This window comes from Eurypyga helias, unplaced genomic scaffold, assembly GCF_000690775.1.
Source record: "Eurypyga helias isolate BGI_N326 unplaced genomic scaffold, ASM69077v1 scaffold7474, whole genome shotgun sequence".
Taxonomy (NCBI): domain Eukaryota; kingdom Metazoa; phylum Chordata; class Aves; order Eurypygiformes; family Eurypygidae; genus Eurypyga; species Eurypyga helias.
Genome location: NW_010245553.1, coordinates 25663 through 52333, shown reverse-complemented (window position 1 = coordinate 52333; position 26671 = coordinate 25663). Strand labels below are relative to the sequence as shown.

The following is a 26671-nucleotide window of genomic DNA, read 5'->3' as shown; positions in this document are numbered from 1 at the left end:
CGTTCTTTTTCAACTTAGTGATTTATGATCCAGTGTTAGGCTGAGAGTTGTTTTTAATTACAAAAAGAGTTGAAGTATGTTTCCAAGCATTGTTGTATTCCAAGCCTTTTAGTTTATTGGGTTTTGCTTGGTTTGGGCTTTCTCCCTCTCCCTTCTTCAGGTGACAAATCTGAATAGAAAGTGGCACATTCAGGATATCCTGAAGTAGTTAGTATGGGCTCTGGATTCTTTGGTAGCCATATCCTGCTTGGTGTTTGAGGTGGTATTTCAGTATCACAGCTGCCACAATGATAACATTTGAAATTAAAACCACAACTGAGAGACTGTAGAAGCTGTATTGTTGCAGGTTTGGGGTTTCTTCAGCCTCTGCTTTGGTGAGGGATTCTGTGTAGAGAAAAAAATAAAGTGGTATGTTTAAAGTTTTGAATACCATGTTATTTCAGTGGAAATTAAATAAGCATTTTTTCAGATAACTTTTTGGTTTTGAGGAGTTGACCCGCACCGTCTGCAAATTCTGACCCTGTAGTTCTGAAGAGTTTTGAAAACCTGTAGTAAAACAACCGTGAAGCAGAGCATGGCGATGTTAAAATTCTTCGGTGTCACTGCAGCCAAGTTTCTGCCAAGCCATGCTGTCATCTTTAGAAAGGAATAGGGGGGAGACACTGTTGAAGCAAAGCTGGGCAAAACCAAAACTCCTCATTCTAACCATATCTCTTACAATGGTTAACCAGCTGCTTCTTGGTAAAACGTCCGTAAACTGTGAGAGGTAACTATGAGAATCTGTGTGTTAAAGTATTTTGGGTGTGATGCATTTGCGCTCGAATCTTCACGTCATGGATGTGTCCTGTTTCTAGTGCATGGATGCGAAATCTTTCACTATTGAAGTAAATGGGAACACGTTTGAAATGCTGTTAGAGTTCAGAGAGGGTAATTATTAAAAATATGCTTATTACTACTAAGAGCACAAGTAATTCTAAACCTTTCTTAGGTCTGGCCCCTGAAAGCATGTGGCACAGTATGTTTTTCTGGCTCAATGAGAGTTAGAACAGTGAGCATAGGGAGTAACAGTACAAGCTGTTGAAAATAGCTCTTCCATACTTTGCTGTTCACGTTAGCTCTCAGTACTCCTCTAGTCCAGATGGCAAATTGTGCTAGAGTATGTCAGGTTGGGGCACTAGAGTTTTGTTGCCTTAGGAACAGCTTTGTGGCTCTAAAAGCGTGCTACTTCTGATTGCTGCTGCAGTGGCTGTCCTTCCTGCTTTGTTCTAAGAGGCAGTACATGCAGTGTGAGGACTTAACCTGGAGTGCTGCAAGCCATCCGTGCTTGTTGTCTGGTACGGCTTTTCTGTAGCATCAACAGGGAAAAACGAGTGAAATTGAGCGGACTTAGGTTATAGCGAAGCTTGGCTATGACTTGGAATGTGCTCTGCAAATAGTCTGGCTTGGGAAATGAGCTCTAGTCCCTGCGTATGCTTCATCAGAAAAGGTCACATGGGAAAATCCGAAGTCTTCTCTTGCCGTTCATGACTTTCTGGGTACGCAGTCAGATCCTGCACGCACTACTCGTGTAACTAGGAGTGAGTGCTGCTTTTTCTGCTTCGAAGAGCACACCTTAATCCAGAGGGCTGTCAGTGTCCCAGTTTGAGAAGCACCTCTGTGATCTCACAGAACACAAACTGCTTTGAACCTGTTGCTCTGACATCGTGTCAGGTTTGAACCAGTGTAATTCACTAGTGGAACGAAGGTAATGGATATACGCCAAGGAAGTTCTGGATTTATGTATTCCTCTTACCTGAGCGATGGGCAGACCTGAGCTCTCTCTTCAGGCGGATGGGACCTACTACGATATTGGTTTTCCACGCGTATGGAGAAAGAGCTCTTCTTTGCCTGGAGATGCAGCCTTTGCTACAGCGAGAGTTTGTGCTGGTGCTGTCGCAAATGACAATGTCACACTGGAGGTAAACGGATGTGAAGCTCTGCAGGAACCTGAAGGCCTTAAATCTGAATCTCCCATAGTGCTCACGTGGTGGGTAGGTTACCACAGTGTCATCCTTGTTGCAGCTGCAACAGAATTCACAGAGCTGTTAGACTCCTTGTGTGTTTGCTCGTGGTAACTGCTGTTAACTGTCACCACATCATTTAACTGGGGCGTGATTTTTACGATGGTGTCAGTTTTTTCCTCTCCCCGGTGTGATGGGGTGCTTGGGTTTTTTATTTCACAGAGATTTAAAGATGTTACATACAGAGCTATAGTGTCCAACCAGAGCCTACTAAAGAAGGCAAGTGGAAGATAAATAAATATGGTTGACATTTAGATTTTGTGTCTCCTACTACATGAGGAAATACAGTAATTGAGAGTCTTACCCGCTTCTGATTAAGTCGTATGTTGGCGATCCAAAATCCGGTTCTGGAGATGCTATACAGGTATCCACAAACACCAAAAGATTTGGGTCAGTGGAGTGAAGACTGACTTGGGCAAAAAGAGTTTGGTTCAAGTCTACGTAATACGGGGAATGAACGACGGGCTGGGAGAAAGAGTCTGAATCGTAGAACGACATGCTAACGTTGTATCTGCCCACAGTGGTCATTTTTTGGATTATACTGTTTTTCGTGAAGTAGATGACTTCTAAGGTTGAATTGTTTTTCATTTTGCATTTTGCAATGATCTGCACGTCCTTCTGACGGGTGATAACGTTGCCAGTTGCAGAGAGAGAGATGGTGTTGGTGTAAGTGATGCTCTGACCTTCCTCCTGTAAGAGGAATTGCACAAACTGCTCAGCTGTGATTACCTCAGCAGTGCCACTGAAAGCAACTCTGCTGCAGTTGCAGAGCTGCCCAGCTGTGCTTACCCGAGGCTCAGGATGCCTCTGAAATGTGAAACGGGCTGCAACCAAAAAGCCTTTATCAACCAACCCTCCTGCTTTTTCAAAATAAAAGCCTTTATCAACCAACCCTCCTCCTGCTTTTGCAAAACGCTGGACCAGCCCATGCAGCAAACGGGTTAAGGAACACGGCCTGGCGTGTGGAGGGTACCGAAGCTACACTTCAGTCGCCCTTATCGCAGCAACGCTATGAACTAGCTCTTGGAAATCTTCATATCTGGGGGTTTTTCCCTTTGTGCCTCGGGATACGTGCCGGTAGAGAACGTTTAAGGTACATACCTAACGCTGTGCTGCTTCTGATACCTGGCTTGGAGAGGGGGTGGAGCATTTGGGGTTAACGTGTGCGTGTTCGCTGGGGCTTCCTGGGAAAGGCTCAGTGAACATCGGGTTCTTAAAGAAGAAAAATACTTCTCCTACTTCAGGACTGGTAACGTGCAATTGGATGAGCAAACTGCAAGTAAATCAGCTGTTACCTTACTCCCATGATACTCATAAACTGCTTTTACAGGCTCTTGTCCTTCACAACCTGTTGTTAGCTTGTTCACATGACTCTTTTTCCCCTTTACCTTCTTAGTTGTTCCACAGCTGGCTAATGGGAAGGAGAAGATCACTGAGTCTGTTACAACTGGGCTGCAGGATGGATCGTTCAGCTCTAGGTGCGTTTCGTTGTAACCCAGGGAGGCGAGGTAGGACTTGCTGAGAACAATTTTCATCCCGTCTGAAGAGCACGTGAGGAGCACTGCCATTGAGAGAGAAATTAAAAACCCACAGAACAGAGAACGTTAGCACAAAGCGAGCTGCGGTCATTGCTCCGTTGGTCTAGATCCTTGGATCTGTTTTCATGGTTCCCGAGTCGTCTGAAATGGCTCGTGCGTGTTTGAGGTCATGCAGAAGTTTCAACAATATTAGGTAGGTGAAACCATGTGAAACTGGTGCTGAAAATTTAATTTTAAACCCGGTAACAGAATGAATTGCAGCCTTTATAAAGGGGAAAAGGAATCAAAAGTGCTAGTGCAGAGTGGTGGGTGAGAAAATTGATTTATGGCAGACATCGAGGCTTTAGGGCCTCCCTTTCCACCTCAGGTGGAAGATGGGCATATGGATATACGGAACCAATGAGGAAAGCGGAGCATCTCTTGAAGGGGAAAGGAAATCGCAATACACCTAGACCGTGGCTATCTAGCCAGTGTGGACCATGTTCCTGAGTATCTCAGGAGAACAAAACTGTTTGAACTAGCCAGTCAAAAAAGGTTTATGTTCCCATCTCTTGGATGGTAGCAATGCCTGCTTTATCCAAAAGAAGGAAAAACTCAGATTTTCAGTGGTGCTGGCCAAAAAAAGGACCAAAAAGTGAAATAACAGGCTTTGTTCTGCAGATGGGTGAGGTAATTATGCACTGTGGGTGAGACTAACGTGGGATTTTTGTGTGTAAAGAGGCTTAATGACTACCAGTAAAAAGTCTTAAATCCTCAGTATCGACCATTAGTTCTTTTTGGTCTTTATAAGGGAAAAACCGTGTGGGAGTAAGAAACAGCATCCTGTTCACGTCGCAAGGGTACGTACTGTTGGGCTGCGCAGGCCTTGGCAGCGGCGCGCTGCTGTACTGAGCGGAAAACCCGCGGTAGGAGTTGGCGTAGTCTGTAGACAGCACGACCGTCATAGCGTTTGAAGAAGATTGGAACGTGGGCTGAGCACGACCACATACTTTTCCTATTAAGCCGGTGCTGGTGGTGAGGCCATCATAGACTGCTGTGAAGTCAAATTGGCAGTTTTTGTCTAGTTCCAGGCTGTAAAGAGAAAAATAATAATTATAGGGTCTCTGAAACCTCCTGTGTGTGTCACCAGAGGAAGGCACTTGCCCTTCTCGTCAAACCACGCGAGAGCTTATCGCTGTGCTTGCCACCCTTGGCCAGAAGCACCAGCTGCACCGTGGTGGGTGGATACCTCAGCAGCTGGACTCTGGCCAGGACTGGTGAGAACACACACCACACTTGGCAGAGTTCATCATCTTGGAGGGCAGTGGCCAAGGTAACAATTTCCTATCGAATCCTGTATGTTCCAGGTTGAATTCTTAAACAGCATTCTGCATCCGTTGGCATCTACGCTTGGAAGTGCTACGCCAGTGCTACACTGCCTTTGCTCAGTAGCCAGCAGTACTGGGGGAGACTGACTTTGGGTGATACTTGCTCTGTTCTTCTTTAGAACCTCAGTTCCAAGTTGCAGTTACAGTTAATGTCATCGATGGCTTCAAACTTGTTCCTTAGGTAACACAAACTTTTATACTGATGGATTTAAATTCGCATCATCCAGACTAGCTTGAAATGGACCTACACCGCATGGCTAGTCACCCGACATGCTTTTTGTGTTTCACTGGTTGGTACTGCAGTAGCTGAAGGGACTGGCTGCATAGCCATGTGGAACATGTTGCAATTACTTTCTAAGAGTCAGCTAAGCACGTCTTTCAGAAATGTATAGATGTTCTAAAAGCAGTACTTCTGCTGCTTTTGTGTTTCAAGTAATGCCATTAAACAGAATGAAAGAAGAGTGATGGAACATAGGGACATTTACTCACAAAAAATCCTGAAACTGTAAGTTTATCTTCGAGTTTTTTTCTGTTTCTATGTGCCAGATGCAGTATTTCAGTGCTGGGTAAGATGCTGGGTAGTTGGGGCTGGTCAGTGTCCCATTGGGACCAGTTAATTGTCCCCCACAATTTTCAGTTTCTGAAAAGAAGAGTAGGTTCATCGTTAACAAAATGGTGTATATATAATGAAGCATAAAAGAAGTAAATGAATGATCTGAAGCTATGTAACTAGCAGGATTGTTTCTTTGGAATTCCATTCTTTTGGAAATTATTAAAGGTTCTAAGATAGAACTTCTGTAGAGAGTTTCAGGTCAGGTGGATGTTACAAAACACAGCTTGTCGCTGTGGTGTATCTGTGAGTCGCAGTGTGATGGCATCGAGATGGCTGTGGAGTTAGCTGAGTTAGCTTTGATGCTGTACGCAGTTTACATTTTGGGTGAATAAGGTGTCATCTTGAAAAACTGGTAATGAAGATGCTATACCAGCCAAAATTAACCCTGAGAGACTTCATATTAGAGAAATCTGTGAGGCCTTCGTCATGATCTAGATGGAAGTGCAAAAAAATTTAAATTTGAGAGAGATTTTACTTGATAAGACAAAGGAAAAATAAAATCAAGTCAGTGGAAACTTCAGGTGAAGACAAATGTAGACTAGAAATCGGACATTTTTGAGCAGCGGGGTTAAACACTGGAGCAACATAAACTAGGATGTGGTAACTACTCTGCAAAGTTGACACTTTTAAGGGCTTAATACCATGCCACTCAGGTCAGCAGGAGCAAAGGAACTGGTTGCAAGCTAAGTCTGATTTTTGTCCAAGCTACTCTTACCTTTTAAGGAAAAAATGGAGCTTGTTGGATGAAAACCCTTACTGACTCCTGCAACCTGTACTCCACAGGAGTTCTGGCTGGATGGTCATATTCTCTTTCTGGGTAAACGCTATCTATCATATTTGCAAACTGAGTAAATTTAGGAGAGTCCTGTAAGTAAAAGTAGGGCCCCATAATACCTTCTTTGCAATAATTTTTCTGAGTGAAATTTAACTTTTTAGGCTCTCTACAAGTGCGCTGTTGTTTTGCTGCCTCTTCCCTTTCACTGATTCCCCCCACCATTCCCTAAGGGCTGAAGAACAGTGAGGCTAATAAAGATTCTGTTAATAATCTCTAATTGCTGTCCTAAACTTCCCCTTAATGGGAAGTTTAGGGAAGTTTAACTTTCCCTTAATGGGGAAGTTTCTTTTAATGGTGCCATTCCAGTGGTATTTAGTGACTTCGTTAAGTTCCGACTTACGTGTTTCTGGTGGAAAGAAATAATAGAAGACAAAGAAGCTTCGTGTGAAAGCCACCGAGTTGGTTGTTATGAGAAAAGTTAAACTGTCTGAAGATGATTCAAGTACTGGGACTGCATCGGTGTCTTTACATACTTGTCCAAGAAGAGGCGAATTAGTTGAGGGACCATCATACACTTTAATACTTTCTGTTTCACAGCTCGAAGAAGGAGCAAATCTATTAAAAAAAGGAAAACCAAAACAAGCAGCCCACAATGAGATCTAAGCTCAGTGATGGATATACAGGCTCTTTGAAGTCCACAGCATGGATTCAGTAAGGATTTTACTAAAGCACATACAGAGAAATATTTGCAGACAGTATTTTTCTGTGCTGTATTCTAAAGGAAAAAACCCGTACAGAAGCACCTCAAGGGAATACTTACTTAAAATCGGAGAAAATAAGCCTAATTGCCTGACTTGCATTCCTCTGAATTTGCCAGGCGCAGTTTGCGTTTGCGTGTAGTTCGATCCTGAATGCTTTGTGGCGCTCGTGAAACGAAGCCCCGCAGCGGGGTGCACCTGTGGAGAACAGCAACGGAAAGTGGCTTGCAAGGCGCTCGCTCCAGTTGTGCAGGAACGTTTCATCCTCCACTTGTGAAAACTTTGGAGCAGTCCCTCTTGGAACAGACTGCAAAATGCTGTTCTGTGGGGTTTTTTTAAAAGAATTTATATTACTGCAGCTTATGAAAGAATCAAATATTAAAAGGATGTTAGAAATGACTTTTTATCCTGATTGTCCTACTAGCAGAAAAGAGGGAAGTTAGTGCCACACGTATCACAGATGAAGCCACTGGCAAAACTGGAAATGCCAAGTGCCGTAGGACACCTCAGCAACTCTTGTCCGCAAGGTTGGTCACCACAAGCACCTCAAGCCTCCTGTCTTCCCTCTACGCCGAGTTCCTAAAGACCATCGAATCCAGGGAGGTTCAGCCCTTGACTTAAGTCGCTTGGGAGCCTACGCTCAGGGAATCAAAAAGGCTGAGCTTCTGAAGGACTGTCTATGGCATTTACTGTGTATTTACTGCTGCATACGATTCTGATCCTCCATCTCTAAAAGGGTGCTGCTCAACGGGAAAAGCTTCAGAGAACAGCGATGAGGAGGAGCAAAAGCTCAGACTAGCTTCCAGACCAGGAATAAGGAAACCTCTGCAGTAGACTGAAGCGTTTCAGGTCAGGAAAAAAAAAAACCCCACAAAACTAGGGGAGAAAGGAGATGGTAGAGGTCTGTAAATTCATGAAGAGGGTTAAGATGGGATACTGGCATCCAGTACCCTAACTCAGTGGCCTGGAATGAAACCAATAAGTTGTGGTCTTGAAACAGACAAAAAGAAGTGACGTTTTGCACGTGGATCTTTGCTGCAGGGCAGTGGATGGTGAAAGTAAAACATAAAACAGGTCAAGCCACGAAAGAAAAAGCCTTTGGCAACTACTGAACACAAAGGTAGCACTTCCTCTCTTTCAGCAGTCCTGAACCACGTTTGTTGGAGAGTATTGTGCAGACTTGCATTTGAATCTTGCCTGAGCGTCCTCTTTTTACTGTTACTGGGGTCGGGATGCAGGGCTAGCTGGGCTTCGACCCAGTTCTTTTATGGAAAAAAACCCCAAACCAGCCAAGGTTGACATCGCTAACAGCACTTAATGAGTCTTAGTAAGCTATGAAGTAGTTGCAGAACTGGCCAGTTTGTAAAAAAAACTAGAAAAAGTTTATAATCCAGTTTGAGCCTAAGGTCTCCTTTCTGCTAATATTAAATCTAAAACTAATGGTTTGAAACAGCAGGAAGAATTTCCTATACGGTGTGTGCACTCCTAGATAAAAAGATCAGGCTTTCTGATGAGCTCCAGAGGGAGGAGGAAGGTTTAGGAGAGACCTGTCTTGTCACATATAAAACACCACGGTTTTAAGAGCGTTACGAGGTTGGCTTTGCCTTACTGTCTGCATCCCTCTGCTCTGTAGCCAGGCACCACCAGAGCAGCCCTGCAGCCATAGTTCATCATCCTACAGTATCGTTCCACCATTAATCAGGTAAATTGCTGATTTGAGCCCAGAATGATGACTGCAAATCGAGCAACAAATAACTATTTATTGCTTTGGATTGAACAAGGGAAAAATGAGCAGATAACAGGAACCATTTCCCAATTAAATTGCTTTATTCCTGTTACTCCAATATGGTATTTATTTATAAAGGCAAATTTCAATTCCAGAGTAAAATCTCTTCAAAATAAAGTTCTTAAGTTAAACATGTGCCATAGTCAGTCCTACATTGCAATTCTTTTGTTGTTATTCAACATTTTTAACGCTTGCTGGCACACTGGGCTGTCGCTGTCTTGCAGCAGCGCGTACAGCGAGATGCCCTTCCAGAGATACGTCTAACATTTTTTTTCCGTTCGCTTGCCTACAAAGCACCCATTGTGCAAAACCCAGTAATATTTCACCGGTGAAAAAAACCCAAACCCAACAAAAAGATTAGAATTCCATACCCCTGGGTTCTATTGAATTGTCTTCAGCGAGAGCTAGCGCCGCAAGGAGAGGCAGGAGGAGGGAGCGCCTGAGCGCCGGCATTCTGGTGGCAGCTGGGGCCGTGAGGCTTTTGCGACTTTTATACCCTCTGCTATTTCATAATCCTCTTGCGTTACGTGGTATTTCAGAGGGAGGGCTTAACCTCTGGAGCTACGGTTTCTTTTGAACAGATATAAATGAGAAAGTAACAAGTGTGCCCATTTGTTTTAATACGTGCTGCGTGGAGTAGGTGGTTCTTGTCAGCTCTCGTGGGTTCAAGGCACGTTTTTTGCAGCTGATTTCACCGAGCGTCTGGTCGGGTGCATTGATACAAGCAGCAGTGTTCTGGATGGGATGGCCAAACTCCCTTGGGAGACATATCTGTAGAATCACAGTACAGTTTGGGTTGGAAGGGACCTTAAAGTTCATCCAGTTCCAACCCCCCTGCCATTCAGCAGTTTGCTCTCAGCCCTGGTCAGCAGGAGCTCTGTTTTTTCAACCTTCATTTTTACACCTGTGCCTTTAGGTTGCGCCGGGCAAATAATTCCCTTGTCCTTGCTTGAGGATTCCTCTGGTTGTGAAGTGGGGCTATAATCTTCATTACCCCTGCAGTAGGGCTGTCGGGAGTAATAATTTCCTACTGCAGAAGCATTCATGGATGAACAAGTCCAGAATCATGTCAGTTATACATTTAAAGGAAAAAAACTGTGCTGTGACCACTTTGCAGGTAAAACTTTCTTAGTCCCACAATAGCAGCTACAAGAAGAAGGGAATCAGCCTTTCCTTCCCGAGGTAAGGAGACAAGCACAGTCCCAAGAACCTCGATTCCTTCTAGCACCGGTCTTGTTCCAGTATTTTCACGCTCTTCTCTTTGCATAAGGAGCAAAGCTCTTGCAACCCACACTATTTCCTAGTGCAGCAGTGCATCCCGATCTTTAAAGCCTCTGGAGGCTGCGATGGTGCCGGCGCCACAGATGGGCCGTTACCCTGACCTCGGTGCGGTCCCTGCGCAGGGTGTGAACAGCCGGGAGCCTGCCTCTCTGATCCTTTCCAGGAGAGAGCAGGTATCCTGCAGCTGTGCAAACAGGCGTTTTTTCACGTTTACTGGAAAAGTCAAAATGCAGACCTTCTTGAAACGTGTCCAGGTACTTTCATAAAAATGTTTTGTTTTGGTACAAAACTGTTTTTTTTTTTTTTCTATGAGCAAACTCAAATATGATGCATCTGTAATGATCCCGTATGTCTAATTTCAGACCTGTGCCTTCTTTAAAACAATTCTCTCTGACGTTTAACTCACTTCATCGGTTTTGAATGCCACTTTCTCTTCATCATCCAACGTACTTACACTGCCTTTAGACATGGAGGCATCGAATACAGGTATAAAGATGTTGTGCAGCATTTGAATCCCCTTCAGCTTCTGGAAATGCTAAATTTGCATTTACTTTGTATAGCCTTTCGTTTCTGAAGCCCACCCCTGTACTTGCAAGGCATTTTCAAAGGCTAATGTCTGGTTTGTGTATATTTAATGTGTGAACTGGGGGGTGGAGCCCTGCCGATCAATGCCGTGTCTATCAGACATCCAAGAAAAAAAATGCCTAAGGCTGTGTTACCCTGGGAATTTACTCTGGTAGTAATTCCAAATAGTTGGAATTACTGGTACGTGAAGGATTAGGAAATTTCCTTGTGCTGGAGTTGATACTAAGGGTCTGGGCCCCTAATTGGTAGCCCAGTGTTTTTGAAGGGCTGAGCCTGTGCTCACACTTGAGGCTGGTGGGCAGCTCCGTCTGTGACTGTGCTGCTCCGCGGACCCGAGCCACAAATCTGGGCGTTCAGACTGTTTCCAAATCTTGCGTGTTAAGCTCTTTGTGTGTTCAGATAGTGTGATGTGTTCGGGTATCAGGTGGTGCTGCAATATTGATGGCCTGCTTTGAATTTCCTCTCCTACCTCAAAAGAAAATGGCCAGCAAGTCTTCATGCAAATCCTTTAAGATGAGAATGACTGTAGGGAAGTTTAAATAGCAGATCCTCAGGACAAATTAGCGTGCATTTCAGTTCGAGGGAACAAGGAGACAGCTGCTGTGACCCTGTTATTTACCGGCACTTTCTCTCGCTGCCTGCAGCTGGGAGTGCAACAGCAGGGAAGTGTGATTTCAAACACTTTTAAGTCATTACCGTGAGAAGCAGAGCAGCAGGGTTACCAGTGTGATGGAGTTTTGTATGGACGAAGTACAATTAGGAAATACGCTGGCTCAGGATGGGCATTACGGTCCTGGAGGATGAGGAGTTTTAGCGGTGAGCCTGCTCAGCCGATGCCGAGGCATAACCACTGGGTAAGAGATGAGACCTGGAGCCTTCCTGGGAGGTGTGTGATTTGGGCATTCGAGAGCTGGCTAAGTTATTCACGGGGGAGCTGAGTTTCAGGATGACTCTAGTCATTCTGGGGGGATTGATGCGTAAAAGGAAAAGTCGCTGAAAAAAGTGGATTTTTTGTTTTGTGTGGCAGAACCTCTAGACGCTGGGCATCCTTATTCAGAGCATCTCATCGTGAGCGTGAGCAGTCTGCACGTATATGGAAACCGAGTATTGGCCTTAAAGGTACTTTTCACAGCCAGGCCAAGATCACCAGTTTATCAAAATATAATCCAGCTCTTTCGCTGAGGTGACTGCTGTGCAGTTCTGCAATCCACAAGTTAGGTTTCTCTATTATGAACTGAAAATTATTAGTTTCCTTTTCTTTTTTCTTCACTAAGTCATTCCAAGTAAGACAGTTCAACACTGAAGTGGAGAAACACTTTCTTGGTTCCAATATTGAAAGAAAAAGGATGAAGCAAATGCTTATAATGAAGTAAATTTCGATGTACACCTTTTCATAGTTTAATCTCCAGTAATAAAACCTGGCCTATGGAAAGTTGGTAATAGTTTATAGGTGTTGCAGAGATTGTATCTCGGTACATGACCAATGTTTTTTCCAAATATTTTTGTGTTCCTATTTAGGGTAATTGCTCAGACATTGCTGCGTACGAGGGGTGCTTATCCTTTGGTTTATGTCTCTTCGTGAGCTCAGAAAGCAGCACTGTGATGTGTGTGTCTGTAAGGCGGGTTCATCTTCCTTAAATGCTCAGTATTTGAGCTGTTTGGTACAATGGGGAGAGCTGGAAGAACTGTGAGAGGGAAACCAGCCTGCTGATCCAATTACACTTTGTCAGTGAGAGAATTTACGGAAATTTGGAGTTTTACAAATCTGGAATATAGATATCTGAAATTAAGGAACACGAGTACAGTTAAGATTAAAATACCTTTAGATGTACACCCCCTAGTATAATGTATTTTTAGAAATAAGTAACAGATGTGCAACACTCATCACATGTATAAGTGATCGACATAAGGTTATGGTTAGAAGAAGCATTATTAGGGCTGTTATTATTTGGGGACAAGAATAATGACAGTGTTACTTGTGCTCCTTTTGCCATTGTATAGTCCTGGTAGCGCTGGGAAGAATAATTGCATGTTAATGTTTTGCACTGTAGGCAAACTCTTGGGTATATGTGACCTCTGAACTTGAGCTGGTCAATCCTCTCGCCCAGTGAATAGTAGTTCCTACAGGTTGGGTCCCTTACACACCTGAGAAAAAAGGAAAAAAACCCACATGTTTGTAATACAAAATTGTGACATGGGCACTAACCCCCTTGTTTCATTGGTTACAAAAAAGTTTCCTTCAGAAATTTGTGACTGTGATGTTAATCACAATTCACAGCACAGAACTCCTGAGCGCAGATGCAACTATATAGAATTCAAACATGTGTGTTGGTGTAATATGCAACACAACAGATATGTCACACACATATGTGAATGTATAAATGTAAAGCACCTGGTGGAGTTTTTAAATATGTGAGAAAACATTATTTTGTAGGCCTGTTATCTTTCTGGGGTGGTTTCATATTTCAACCTTAGAATTTCTTGAGAGCTGTGAAGAAATAATTCCATACCCCGAATCAACCAATACTCTTTTAATCAGATGCTTCATCCTTCTCAAAATTTTGTATACAACTTATGAAATACCTCTGAGAATGTATAGGAATTCTTCTTCCCTAGCAGAATATTATGGTGAATTAAACCTAAAAAGCCAAGTGGCAACTAATTAGCGACTAGCCAATTAGTGGTTTTGTCCTGACAGCTAGTTCATTCAAAATCCTGCTGCTTCTGCAAGCAGGTAACTCAAATGTCTGTCAGGACTGTGTATCTTTGGTGTATGTTTCTTGTTGTCCATATGAAGTCAGTCACATGTGAGGAGTTAGTTTGAAATGGTTGAGATATTTTTCCTTACTCTCTTCTGACTAAATCAAATGCCACAGTTATAAAGTCATGAGGAACTGGGGAGACCGCACACGTGTCTGTAAATAGTATCCGATTTGGCTCTGTGCTGTAGAGGGTGGCACGAACAAACAGATCCTGGTTTGGCTGAACATAGTAGGATGAAGCCCTCACCACATTTAAATAAATAGCCAAATATAAAAGGCAAACTTGACAATAAATCATCTTGATGAAGTTTCCTGGTATGGAGACTCTAACATTGGGTATCATTTGGCCACCAGCGTTCTGTGTGTTTTGCGAGAGAATGTCTATTTCTGCTATAGAAGGTGCCAGAAATGGATCCTTCCACTGTGTCGGAACAGGTCACGGCACGATGGACTAGGAGTTCAGAGCGGCAGAGTATGGCTGAAACGTTTTTCTAGAAAGTCAGGCGAGCTGAGGGGTAACTGGGCGCAGCTGGCCGTGCTGGCAGGATCCTGGGCCACTCGCAGTGGCCCAGTCGCAGGTCCCAGCTGAGGAGGTTGCTGAGTTGTGAGAAAGTCTGCAGAGCCATGCGAGATAAGAGAGGTGAAGTTACCCACACATCCATTACTGTTGGTTCAGGTTCAGTTGGTAGCTCAAGGACTCAAGAGGAAAAACAACATGGAGAAGTGGAAAATCTTAAAGGGAAAAACCCCATGGACAGTGGCAGCAGAGGACAGTGCAGGGTCTGTTCCAAGGAGGAAGACCAGCCCTTCCCCTCCTGCCCAGCAAAGGCTGGTTGGGACTCCCCTCGGTGCGGTGAGCACGCTATTGCCCAGCTCGTTAGACCCTGCTCTCCCCTGCGTGTTGGAGCGGATACACCACTGCCCTGTGTCGCAGCTGTACGTAACCCTCTTGCAGAGTCTCTTTGTTTTGGGCATGTTTAACCACACGAGGGAGGGTTACGAAAGGGAAGCGGGGCGGGGAAGTGTGTGGACATAAAAAACATCCAAAGAAGGAAAGCCAGATCGATGCTCTCTGTTATAAGGTGAGACAACAGCAGCACAGTCAGGGCTCTCCCTAAAACCATGGCTGAAGTGATGCTTTCTGAAGCCTCGGAGAAGGCTGCAGGTGTTTCTGCCTTGCTGTTTGCACTGCCAGCCCATGCGATGAGTCTAGAAGGAAAGCCAGATCGATGCTCTCCGTTATAAGGTGAGACAACAGCAGCGCAGTCAGGGCTCTCCCTAAAAACCATGGCTGAAGCGATGCTTTCTGAAGCCTCGGAGGAGGCTGCTGGTGTTTCTGCCTTGCCGTTTGCACTGCCAGCCCGTGCAATGAGTCCGTCTGTCAACAGTGGGGTAGAGAGGCAGACCCGGGGGGAACAGGGACAATTTCTGTCCTCCCCCAGGCTGAAATCCAGCATGAATTGTTGTTCGCAGTGAATTACCTCCACCACTGCGAGATCTGCCAGAGCCTGAAAGATGAGCCATCCCAAAGCCCTTTTTAAATCAAATAAATGACATGCAGCTTGGGAAGGTTATTTGGGAAACACGCATTTTGTTCTGTAAATTACTAAAATGTGTAAGCAAGTAAGTGGCTCGTGCTGCAATACAGCCTCTTGATACCTCGGATGAGAAATGGTTTGTGGTGGTGGATTGAGCAGGACTAAGTGAATTAGGAATGCAGGCTGATAGTCGGAGTTCTCCTCAAATGCTTCTCCTGGGGCTTGCAGCTTACCTACAGCACATCAGAGATTCACTGCAATTGTTTCTCAAATGTTCATTGTAATTATTTGTCAGTAACCATCAACTAAGAACAGCACATGGGACCAGAAAAAGGGCATGCACTGCCCTTCTCCTGGGATACCTTTCAATCTAAGGGATATGGTTTGGCTTTGGGGTTTTTTTATTCCTTTAAATAATGCTTGGTTCAGCTTCTTTTCTCATCCTTGCTAACTCTCTGGCATAACAGATGGTTGGCACAGCAGCATTTCCCCAGAATAGTAGCAGAGCTATTTCTACAGACCAGGCTCATTTCTGAGGGCTGGATACTTACGGAATACTCCACACATTTATCTCGCTTTCAGAGGGAAAGGCTTTTAGAGATCTGAAGTTCCAAATTAGTTTTATGGGCCTGGAGTGTATTTTTCTTTCAGAGAAAGAAATCAGAGACACCACCGACAACATAATTGAGTTTGTGACCATCATAAACTGTACCAAGTATACACACCTGTCTTACTCCTTGGTGGCTCAGTAATTACGAGGTTTTCATTTTGGGACATTTTGCTGTCACCTGGCAGCCATTTGTAACCAACTAATGCACATCCATTCAGAGTGAGGGCCCTGTTTCCTAGGACTTTATCCCTCCCTAATTCCTTTTTGCTGACCATGATCAAAGCTCCTTCTGTCCAAGTACCATGCTTATCATTTACTTCTGCAAAAGTTGGCTGCAAAGAAATGCCAGCAGCAATGTGCTTGGCTCACTTCCCAAGATCGAGGTCTAAACTTCTACAAGACTTCCAAATACAATTTCAGGGAGGAAAAATTATAATTGAGACAAAAGATAATTAGCCTGTTGATCCAGGCACTGAGTATACACCATCGCTGGTGAAAGGCATAAAATATAAAGTTTAAGAACTGGACTACAGTAGGTATCTAAATCTAGGTGGGAATAGTAAGAAAGAGGCAGATTAAAAATTCTGTAGCCAGATCTTGACTTAAATTACAGGCAGAAATAAGTTTGTTGTGATTCAGATGATATTAAAAATGGCTTTATTGCGAGAGAGGCAGCTTTCCTGTTAAAGTTTCTAAGTAAAGTACTTAATTAATCTGAAATACAAACATCAACCTGAAATTTTGGGGGTCACTTTTTGAGAAAATCAAGGGCTGATTAAATAACAGTCTGAAGAATCTTTCATGTATTCTTGTGGGGGTGTCTACTGACAGCTGAAAGGCAAGCTTTTACTTTCAGCAAATTAATAATCATAGAATCATAGAATGGTTTGGGTTGGAAGGGACCTTAAAGATCATCTAGTTCCAACCCCCCTGCCATGGGCAGGGACACCTTGCACTAGACCAGGTTGCTCAAAGCCACATAAAATAATAAAAGAAAATAAATCTCATCTCTCTTCAAAGTCAATGGATTTGTGCTTAGTTAAGTGTAGAACGTAATCAGAGAGGTCAGTAAACAGTTTTCCTGGGGCTTTAACACAAACAGTAGTTTACCTGCAGAATGTACAAATGAAAGCAATGAGATCATTAGTTAGAGCTGCAAAGGAGCCTTTTTTCCCCTTTAACCATTAAGCAGTATCTCTGTTACACACAGTATGCGTAAATACGATGAAATTGCTCACATACTTGGTTGAGTAGACAATGGCAAAGCATTTAATAGTTGCAAGCACAGAGTTCCATAGTTCCTCAAGGCCAGGCTGGATGAGGCTTGGAGCAACCTGGTCTAGTGGAAGGTGTCCCTGCCCATGGCAGGGGGGTTGGAACTGGGTGATCTTTAAGGTCCCTTCCAACCCAAACCATTCTATGATTCTATGATTCTCATTCCCAGGCAACCATATATACACCGTGTACCAGGTTCCTTAAGCCTGCAGCATAGTCAACAGATGACTCATTTAGGAAATTCATGTTCAACTTCTGAAAGCCAGGAAAATAAAAGTAAATCTTGGGGGGGACCACATTCATTTCTCAGTTTCACTGGTGTGTGCAAAGCAGTGCAAGCTTCAGCTGGAATGGAGCCTAGTCTGAATAAGTAAGGCAGGCAGCAAAATCTGATCAGGGCTTTGTAAAATACTCCCCAAAGTAGGAAAGTTTTCATTTCAGTCCTTCTGAAAGCAAAATGACTGGCAGGAAAAAGGTAGAAAAACACTTACTGAGATGTCACCTGCACTCTGCTGAAGATTTGTCTGTTCGTTTCTAAGGCATTTGTAGAAATGAGGGTGGATGGGTGGTAGAACTTGAACCTGAAAATACTGTTCGCAATGAGGGCAATGGCTGGAGCGGGAAGCAAATCTGCACAACACCGTCTAGTGCTGCCACCGCTGGCACGGAGTCGCAGCTCTGAACTTCCGACAGCACGGATGAGGCTGCGGGAGACAAGCAGTGTTGGAAACAGCTTATGGAGAGAGGAGTTACAGGTTGCCTTGGTAATTGTTTATCGTGTTACGCAGCATCTTGGACTGGCAGATGGCATGGGTGTTAAACAGCCGGCCGCAGCTACGGGAACGAGGTCCTCAGCCCTTGCCACTGAAACCGGAGGAGTAGAGAGTGGCAGAAGGAAAGGCAAGGTCTGTGTGCTCTCTGGAGGACAGGAGGAGAACTCAAAGTGATCTTCATAAGCGGGGTAAATGTCAAAACTCAGCAAGCTGAAATTCAATTCAAACAGGTGGAATAGGCTCATCACTGGAAAGAGAAAACCAAGGCAAAATCCCTCTTTCAGCTGGCACAGAAGGACCATGGGACAACTGGAAGCTGCTGATGCTAACGCTGCAGTGAGCCAGTCTAATCTCGGTCTCGCTGCCCAAGAGATACGTGGGGGCTGCTTATTCCCCTCGGCACTAAAGAGACCTCAGCTGCTCCGTCGGTGATGGCATGCTTGAGTACAGAGATAATGGGGAGAGCTTGGATGGATGAATTCAGAATATAATGGGCTTGAAAATGACGAGCTCTGAGGAAAGCTTTAAAGAGCTGAACTCGGTTAATGTGGGAAGAGTCTTTCACTCATCTGAAGAGGGCTCTTAAGAGGGTGGCCACCGGTTCCTCTGCTCCCTGCAGTCTGCAGAGAGCTAAAACAGCAGCTGCGGGCACTGCAGAAAACATCCATCAATAAAAGAACTTTGAATACAGTGTCCAATGCATTTTTTTTTTGGTGTGTTCTGAAAATATCTGCCAAGAGGTGAAGTACGCGCTGTCCCCTTGATGGGGACTCGCGTAGGAGTTTAAAGCTGACTGGTGCTATCAATTTTTGCTGCATTAGGTGAGTAGGTAGGAGAGCATGTGGTGGATAGGAAGGTCCCAGCTCAGATAGTGGCTGATGCAAAATGGCCCTGTCTTGTGCAACTCTGTTTTAAAGACTTTTTAACACCTAATAAATTATTTCATAGGTTCATTAAAACAGCTCATTCATTAAAAACTTTCAAAGTGTATTACAAAATTTAGCAGGCAGATTTAGATTGGACATCAGGAAGAAATTCTTCATGGAGAGGGTGGTAAAGCACTGGGACCAGTTTCCCAGAGAAGCTGGGGATGCCCCATCCCTGGAAGTGTCCAAGGCCAGGCTGGATGAGGCTTTGAGCAACCTGGTCTGGTGGAAGGTGTCCCTGCCCATGGCAGGGAGACTGGCTTTTAGGTCCCCTCCAACCCCAACCATTCTGTGTTTCTATGAAAACAGATGCCAGATTAAAAGTTGTCCCGACAAAGAGAATGGGGAAAAGGTGGGGCATATGCACACACATCACAGCACAGTCAGCACTGAGGAAGGGCTGGACCCAAGCTCTCCAAGTTAATTACTCTTCCCCAATGGGGGCTACCAAGAGCTGCTGAGGAGAATGAGACAAGCATAACAAGGTCTGTCCAGGATTGTCTCCTAGCCACCTGTTTGCAGCTCAGGGACTTCCTTGGTGGTGATGTCGGACAGGGGCATTTTTGCTCTGAAAGAACGCAAGGCACACAGGCTGTATCTGCTGTTCCTTACCTTCGCTCAGCGCTGGTGGGGATGCTGGAGTTGTTAATGGCCCCGTACTGTCTGTGAGGGGGGCAGATGTGGTCAAGTCGTCTGTTTCCATGACAGAATAATCTGTTGAAGCTTTGAAGGAAAAAAACAATAGGAACAATGAACAGTAATGACCACACATAAATCTAAACCAAAATTAAATTTTTGGTTAAAATAATCTGTATTTGTCGTTTTGCTAGGAAAGCATGAAAACCTAGGAATCTTTGTTTCAGAGAACAAACTTGGACTTACCCCTCGTACTTTTACCTGAGTCTCTTTCACCACATAGTACCACGATAAATTAATATTTATAATTTGGGTTTTTAAGCTTCTTAGCTATGTGAGAATGCAACAATATGTTCTTAGCCCTCTTTATTAAAGCTTCATTGCATACATTTTCCATACAATATGGCTTTTCCATAGCTCAGACCCCAAAATTGATTTTGCAGCTATAACTTTTTAAGCTCTGCTTGGGCTACGGTCTCAGTCTCTTCATTTAGTGAAGTGGAAGGGAGGAGGGAACACAGGGATATTGAAGGGACTGTGAAAGAGTTGAGGAAATACATTATTGGAGAAAAACATCAATCAGTGGTAGAAACTGCAGCTAATGATTGCTGATAAGATTTTGTTTATGTCCTTGGAGGAAAAAGTGAATTGGATTGTGTCCTCTGAAATCTGGTAATTTCAGTCAAAACTTCAAGTAAATAATTACTCAGGTGAGGTGATATTTTGTTAAAATTGACAATAAAGGTCTGGGCAGCAGATCTGAGGCCTTGGGCAGCAGGCATTCAAGCGAACCTTCTGCTGATATTCTCCACAAAACAACAGCAGCACAGTGTGCTTTACACTCTCCCATCATTAATTCCTTCGTGAGAGAGTCCAACGGGAATGAGTGAGATAGTACAGACAACCAGCTCCTGTACTGTGCCCGGTGGTGGCATCTCCATCTTTAAGACTGGGAAAGAATTATCAACTATTGAATCTTCAAAGTGAAGATGTCCCAGTCTGATTTAATCATTGATGCTTGCCACTTCCCAGACAAAACCACTGATATTTGGGCTCCTTTGCTGATTCCTAAATTATACAAACAGCACAAGCAGCTTAAAGCTCCCAGTTGTTCATTATTACGTCTCCCACTCCTCTGTGCTGGAGGTTGGGTGTTAATCTGTCTTTAAAGTTTTGTTCCACTGGCAAAACTGCCCCTTCCTGGAAATATATTTTTTTTCCAGCTTTTTCTAGCTAGATGTGGATTTGAGTGTGTATTTCATGTTGTGAAATCTAGCATCTGGACACTGGGGGAATGGCATACACGAGGGATGGGATATGTGTGCGCATATACAAATACATGTGCCTCTGTCTCCGTACGTGACGTATATAAGGACACCTGATGCCAAGGGGCAAGTTCTCCACGAAGCCAACTTTCCAGGCAACGTCTCCAGCACTTGCAACCAAAATTAAGCTCAACAAAGGCATTTAAACATCTAATTTTTATAGAAAACTAGTGCTATCATGTCACTAGGATCTGGGTCTAACGGAGTGGCTAAAGGCAATGGGAAAAGGCAAAGCTGTTCTGGAGGCTCCCACCACGGGAGGGCAGCGAGGGACTGTCCTTAGGGCGTCGTCATGCTTGGGCAGGGGGGTCTGACACCACAGAGCTTCTCTAGGTTCTGTAAAGAGCCCCCCGCTTTAGCGAACAGCTTTAAAAGTAAGCAGAGGTAAAAACAAATTATGCGTAAAAGAGAGCTACAAACGGCTGGAAGTCGTTTCCATTCCTTACCTGTCTCCTGCAAAGGTTGGAGGATGTCTCTGCCCAAATGGAGATCTGGAGAAACTATCCCACCCCAGGCACCCATCTGTTTCATCTTACCTTGCCATTCCTTGCTCGTTATCACTTAATGAGGGTATAAACCACAACACCTGATAGCTCTCCTACCTAATGCTTGTGAAGCACGTCACTGCAGTGTCTTTGAAGGAATAAATGAGGGCTGACTGCTTTTCTCCTGCATGTGTATTTCTTGTACAAATACTTATTTGTAATTCTTCTTACGTGAAAAAACCAGAAATTACTGATTTGTGCAAATGCACAAAATGGTGCACTTTCTTCCATGCTATAGTAGTGTATTTGTTATTTCTTTAAATATTCTTGCTGCACTTTTGAGAAGATTTCATATGCAACAAATCCTGAACCTGTCATGTTCCCAACAGTCTGGTGCTGGCCATGTCTCGTGCCCTGCAGCAGTAGAGGTGTTGGCAGGGCCCTACAGAAACAACCCCAGCAGCTCCCATCTGGTGGGGCTCTGGTGATGGACCAGCGTGCCAAAACCTGCATCCCAAAACCTGCATCCCAAAACCTGCATCTCCACCCAAGCGAATTCAGTGTCGTCAGCACCTTCAGGGCTGACCTTGGGAGACAAGGGGAATATTTTTCTCAAGTCATGAAAGACCATTGATAAGGACCTGCTTAGCTGTAATACCCTGCTCTTGTGAGACCCCACCCGGAGTGCTGCATCCAGCTGTGGAATCCTCAACATCAGAAGGATATGGACTGGTTGGAGTGAGTCCAGAGGAGGCCACGAAGATGGTCAGAGGGCTGGAGCCCCTCTGCTATGGGGACAGGCTGAGCGAGTTGGGCTTGTTCAGCCTGGAGAAGAGAAGGCTCCGGGGAGACCTTATTGCAGGCTTCCAGTGCCTGAAGGGGCTACAAGGAAGCTGGGGGGGTCTTTTTACAAGGGCCTGTAGTGACAGGGCAAGGGGGAACGGGGTTAAATTGAAAGTGGGGAGGTTTAGATTGGATATCAGGAAGAAATTCTTCCCGGAGAGGGTGGGGCGGCACTGGAACAGGTTGCCCAGAGAAGCTGTGGATGCCCCATCCCTGGATGTCTTCAAGGCCAGGCTGGATAAGACTTGGAGCAACCTGGTCTAGTGGAAGGGGGCCCCGCCCCATGGCAGGGGGGTTGGAACTGGATTGGTCTTTGAGATCCCTTCTAACCCCAACCATTCTGTGATTCTATGTGTTTTGAAGCATGATGAAAAATTACTTAGTTTAATGTAATAAGGACAAGCCAAAATACTGATTTTTGAAGGAATGGCATGCCTTGTTTCATCAGATTTATGTATTGATTCTAAAAGCAGAGAAGAAGGACCGACTTCAGAGGAACATTTGAGCTTTGAAGACGTACATGAACATGAAGGTTCCTTATTTTGAAGAACATGAGAGAAAAGGGCAAAGCCCAGGAGAAGTAAATGACATGCCTGATAACATAACCTTCAAACAGGTTCTCCACATTTATGATGGATGAATTGGTAAAGCCAAGTGGAAACTTTACAGGTGAAGCCATCTTCTGTGGACAAAACTGATTACACAGGGCTGTGTCCAGCTTCCTGGTCCCTGAGGAGTATTGCCTTGGGATAAGGATGTCACCAACATCCAACTTAGCCTCTGGAAGTCTCAGTTCACCCCTGTGAATCCTGGGAAGGAAAATCTTCATCAGAGATGAAGGCTGTGCCAGTGTAAATGGGTACTGGTGATCCTGGCTCTGCACACAGTTCGACAGGTCATTTCATCCTGTTACCCAGCTAAGGCTTTGTGTCAACACAGGTTGCTTGTTTTGGCATGTGCTGCATTCTTGCATCTTTTCCTGCTTTTCACTTTCACATGGACAATAGCATAGTCTTCATAAAGAGATTTTCTCAGCAAATCCCTTCAATCTCAGCAGGTACCATGGGTAGGGGTCATGCAGTACCACCAGTGCCAGTGACTGTCTCCAGCACCCTTTGAGCATTTGTTATTTTAAAAATGGAAGTGGCCTTCTAGAGCATTGGGAGTGCCAGGGAGTGAGGTGTGACTAACACTGCCTTTAAATGCCTTTTACCTAGATTTTGATAATAAAATCAATGCAGTAAAAAACAGGGATTAATCACTGAAGCCCACAGTCTAACCACATGCTTTGGTAAAGTTTGGTTTACTCCAGAAATACGATCAATTTATGAAAGCTACATTCCTATTTAGAGCTTTATCTCCCGAGAGTTTGGGTAGACTATAACAATTTCCTAGCATTTTGATTCAGAGTCATCTTTAAGCATGAATAACCAATACATTACTGCTTAAAAAAGTACACAGAGGCAACACAAATCCAGCACATAAATGACCAAACCTTAACCCAATCTAGTCCCAAAATAAAAGTAATCAAAAGTCAAATCACAGAAGAGGAGAGAGGGGGTACCTTGAGATGACATTTCCACTGATTTCAGTTTATTGTTTTATTAGTTACTAATGAAAGATGTGAGTAATTAACAAAATAGGGAAGATTAATTAGTAGGGAAAATAAACAATCAACAATCAGGCTAACTCCATCAGTTAATCAGGAAAGCTTTCCTCCTTGCACGAGTCCTCAGTGGCTCGGATGTAAGAGGGAAAAAAGTGCACATAAAAGAGATGTGTAAATCTTTTTTGTCTGTCCATTGGTATTTTCACAGCGCAGGCTTCCATATCTGCCTGCCCCAGGGGACAGCGTTGGGTGGTGGTGATGGGTGTCAGAGGTTGTGCTCTTCACAGGAACTGGGTGAAAAAGCAGGTATTCTATTGAACTGTTTTGGGCAACTAATGCAAAAAAGCAGGTATTCTATTGAACTGTGACATTTTGGGCAACTAATGCGGTTACAGACTTGGTGTGGAAAAAAGTAAGGTGAGTAGTAAGCAATGTTATGCAATGGAAGCGTTTATAACTTATTTATGACATTTTCTAACCACATCAGTCAACAGATGTGCTTCAGATATGTATCAAAAACATTTTAGACTATCCTACCTCCATGTATTAGGGTGAATTGTGCTCTCCTGGATCGATCTGCTTGTAATCAGGTTTATTGGAATACCTGATTGTTTCCAAGCACAAGGACAGAATTAAAACAGAAGACCATTAGGTTTCCGACAGAACGCATATGAAGTGACATTACTGCAGGAAGGACTTCTTGTTTCTGAAAACTGAAAAGGAAACCCCAAAAAAGAAGATGACAAGCATTCAAACTTTACAAGCTCCTTAGAACTGCAGCACTCCAATTAATTTCTAAATCACAGCCTGTGGCTAATTTTCTTATTTCAGAAAGAAGAAGGAAAAAAACTGCTTGGATGGATACCAGGTGATTCAGGGCAAAGGTGGTGATCCAAGTGCTATTCTAGGAAATGAAAACAAATCTCACTCCCAGTGACCCAGATGGGTCACTGACGAGTTTCCTCAGCTAGGAATGATTTCAGTAAAATATGCTTTCTGTGACATAGTTTTTGAGCCTGAGAGAGAAAATCTCCTAAAATACACAAGCTGTTGTGGGAATTTTAACATCCCCTTAGTTTTTCCCAGCTAGATATAAACTGCAAAAACAAATAAAATTTTTAAAAAGCCCATGAAAATAAAGTGAACTACCAAAATAAAGAGAAAAAGAAAGGAAAATCTCTTCTTGTAACGTAAGGCACTTAACAGAAATTGTGTGAAAAGTTGTGCTTAGGTTCAGGGATGCTGGACAGCAAAGGACTGCAATTCTTATCTTGAACATGTCACAAAGAAAGGGTGGTGGTGGGTCAGTCAAGAAATGCCTCTGCTGCTTCCTCTGAGTTTATTAAGTGCGGTGGACAATTCATCAGCCCGGCTGCCATCGCTGTCTGCCAGGTTTCTCGTTCAGGGTAGATTCTCGTGTACCTGTTAAACCCTGTTAAAAAAGCTTGCCCGAGGCTGGTGAGACTGATGGAGTTATTAAAAAAAATAAGATTATCAGTCAAGTGAAAGTGATCTCCAGGGTATGTTCATGTAGTTATTTAATTAGAATTTGGTGCAAGCAAGTCTCAGGCATTGAAGGACACCTAAGTCAGCACCGTGAGCAGAAGGTTATGCTCAGCTGACTGATTCAGCTTGATGCCAGTGAACATCTGTGGGCTTCTATGCTAAGGCATGGGGAGAAAGTCACAAACGCAATAAAAATTATGTTTCTTACCCATACCCTACAAACCTGAATTAGGTATTTTTTTAGTCTCAATCTACAAACATGGAGGTTTGTTATTAACAACTGGAAAATGAATCTACTTGTGAGCTATGGGATCCAGAAACAAAACAATGTTTATTTATACCCAATTATAAATATTTTTATAGTATGTTCTTGGGAATTAGGTCTTCAAGTTGAATCATCTGTTTCATATTCCAAAATTAGAATAGAAAGATAAACAGGGCACCAAAGCACAGGAAATTCAGCATACAAACAAGAAAACAAGAACTTTGTTTCTGAGCTTTGTTTTGCCCTAGTGCTGGCCGGTTGCATGATAACACCGGGAACAGCATAATGGCAGGAGCCCATAGAGTCTGTACAAGTTTTTAACCAAAAGAAGGGGTGTGTGTATTAGCAACCAAATTGCTGTGGATCCATTCTCGTTCCATGAAAAAAACCTTCTCAAGTGCCACTTCAGGGGAGTTGTTGAGGGATGTGCAGTTTTTTCAGAGTTATGAATACTTACATGGTGACATGGTATGGATATATGTGGTGTAATGCGTAGAATCACGGACTGGTTTGGGTTGGAAGGGACCTCAAAGACCATCCAGTTCCAACCCCCCTGCCATGGGCAGGGACACCTTCCACTAGACCAGGTTGCTCCAAGCCCCATCCAACTAGGCCCTGGTAATTCAGTCGTTATCCTCTCCCAATACAGCTCACATGACATCGGTTGACACGTGGAAGGGATTTTAGCATGATTTTGCCAACAACATGTTTAGTCAGTGCTAAGGTTGTTGGCTGAGTACATACTACTGAGTGAACAAATACATTCTACATGGTTGAGTAGTGACAGACACACTAGGAAGAAATTACATAATCTAATACGAAAGTCAGACAGTTATTCAAAGCAAAACCATGTCAAGCAATGGTTGATGTGTCTTCTCTGAGGGTCGAGGAGGTGACAATGAGCCTAACTGCAGCCTACAAAAAGCTCTTTGCAAAGAGAGCAAAGGCAGTGACTTCCACACGCTCCTGGTTCTTGACATCCTTGTGTTTGCAGGCACCAGCCTTCACTATGTGGATGGTGTAACACCGATCCCACAAAAAATGAATAAACAACAAAACATAAGGCCAAATAAACAATTTGAGTTCACATCTTGCCTTTAATTCTGTGTATTTTCAACTAGGGCATAAAACAAAAAAAAAATCACAGGCCTTGCTTTTCAGGTTTTTATGAAAGATGGATAAATTTTTGTGGGGGATTTGGCTGTTGGCATTTCCAGCATATTTCAGTGTGATTTATGAATATGCACAACACACTCTGAAGGGCTGGGTAAGCCCTGAGAAGCCAAACTCCTCACAACCACTAATCATGCAACTATGGGGAAAAAAGTAACTATATTCTTTCATTCTGATCTGCA

The 26671-nt window shown here is 43.8% G+C and overlaps 1 protein-coding gene across 1 annotated transcript; it reads right to left on the bottom strand.

Moving 5' to 3' along the window:
• Positions 1-208: 208 nt before the first annotated feature.
• On the bottom strand, positions 209-9350 carry LOC104508476 (CUB and zona pellucida-like domain-containing protein 1). The gene is made up of 9 exons (XM_010150117.1): positions 9269-9350; positions 7174-7309; positions 6754-6968; positions 5455-5605; positions 4446-4669; positions 3449-3621; positions 2365-2750; positions 1793-2061; positions 209-384 (listed from the first exon to the last, which is right to left on the bottom strand). Exons 1-9 carry the CDS (start codon positions 9348-9350, stop codon positions 209-211), a joined length of 1812 nt encoding a protein of 603 aa, XP_010148419.1.
• Positions 9351-26671: the final 17321 nt, after the last annotated feature.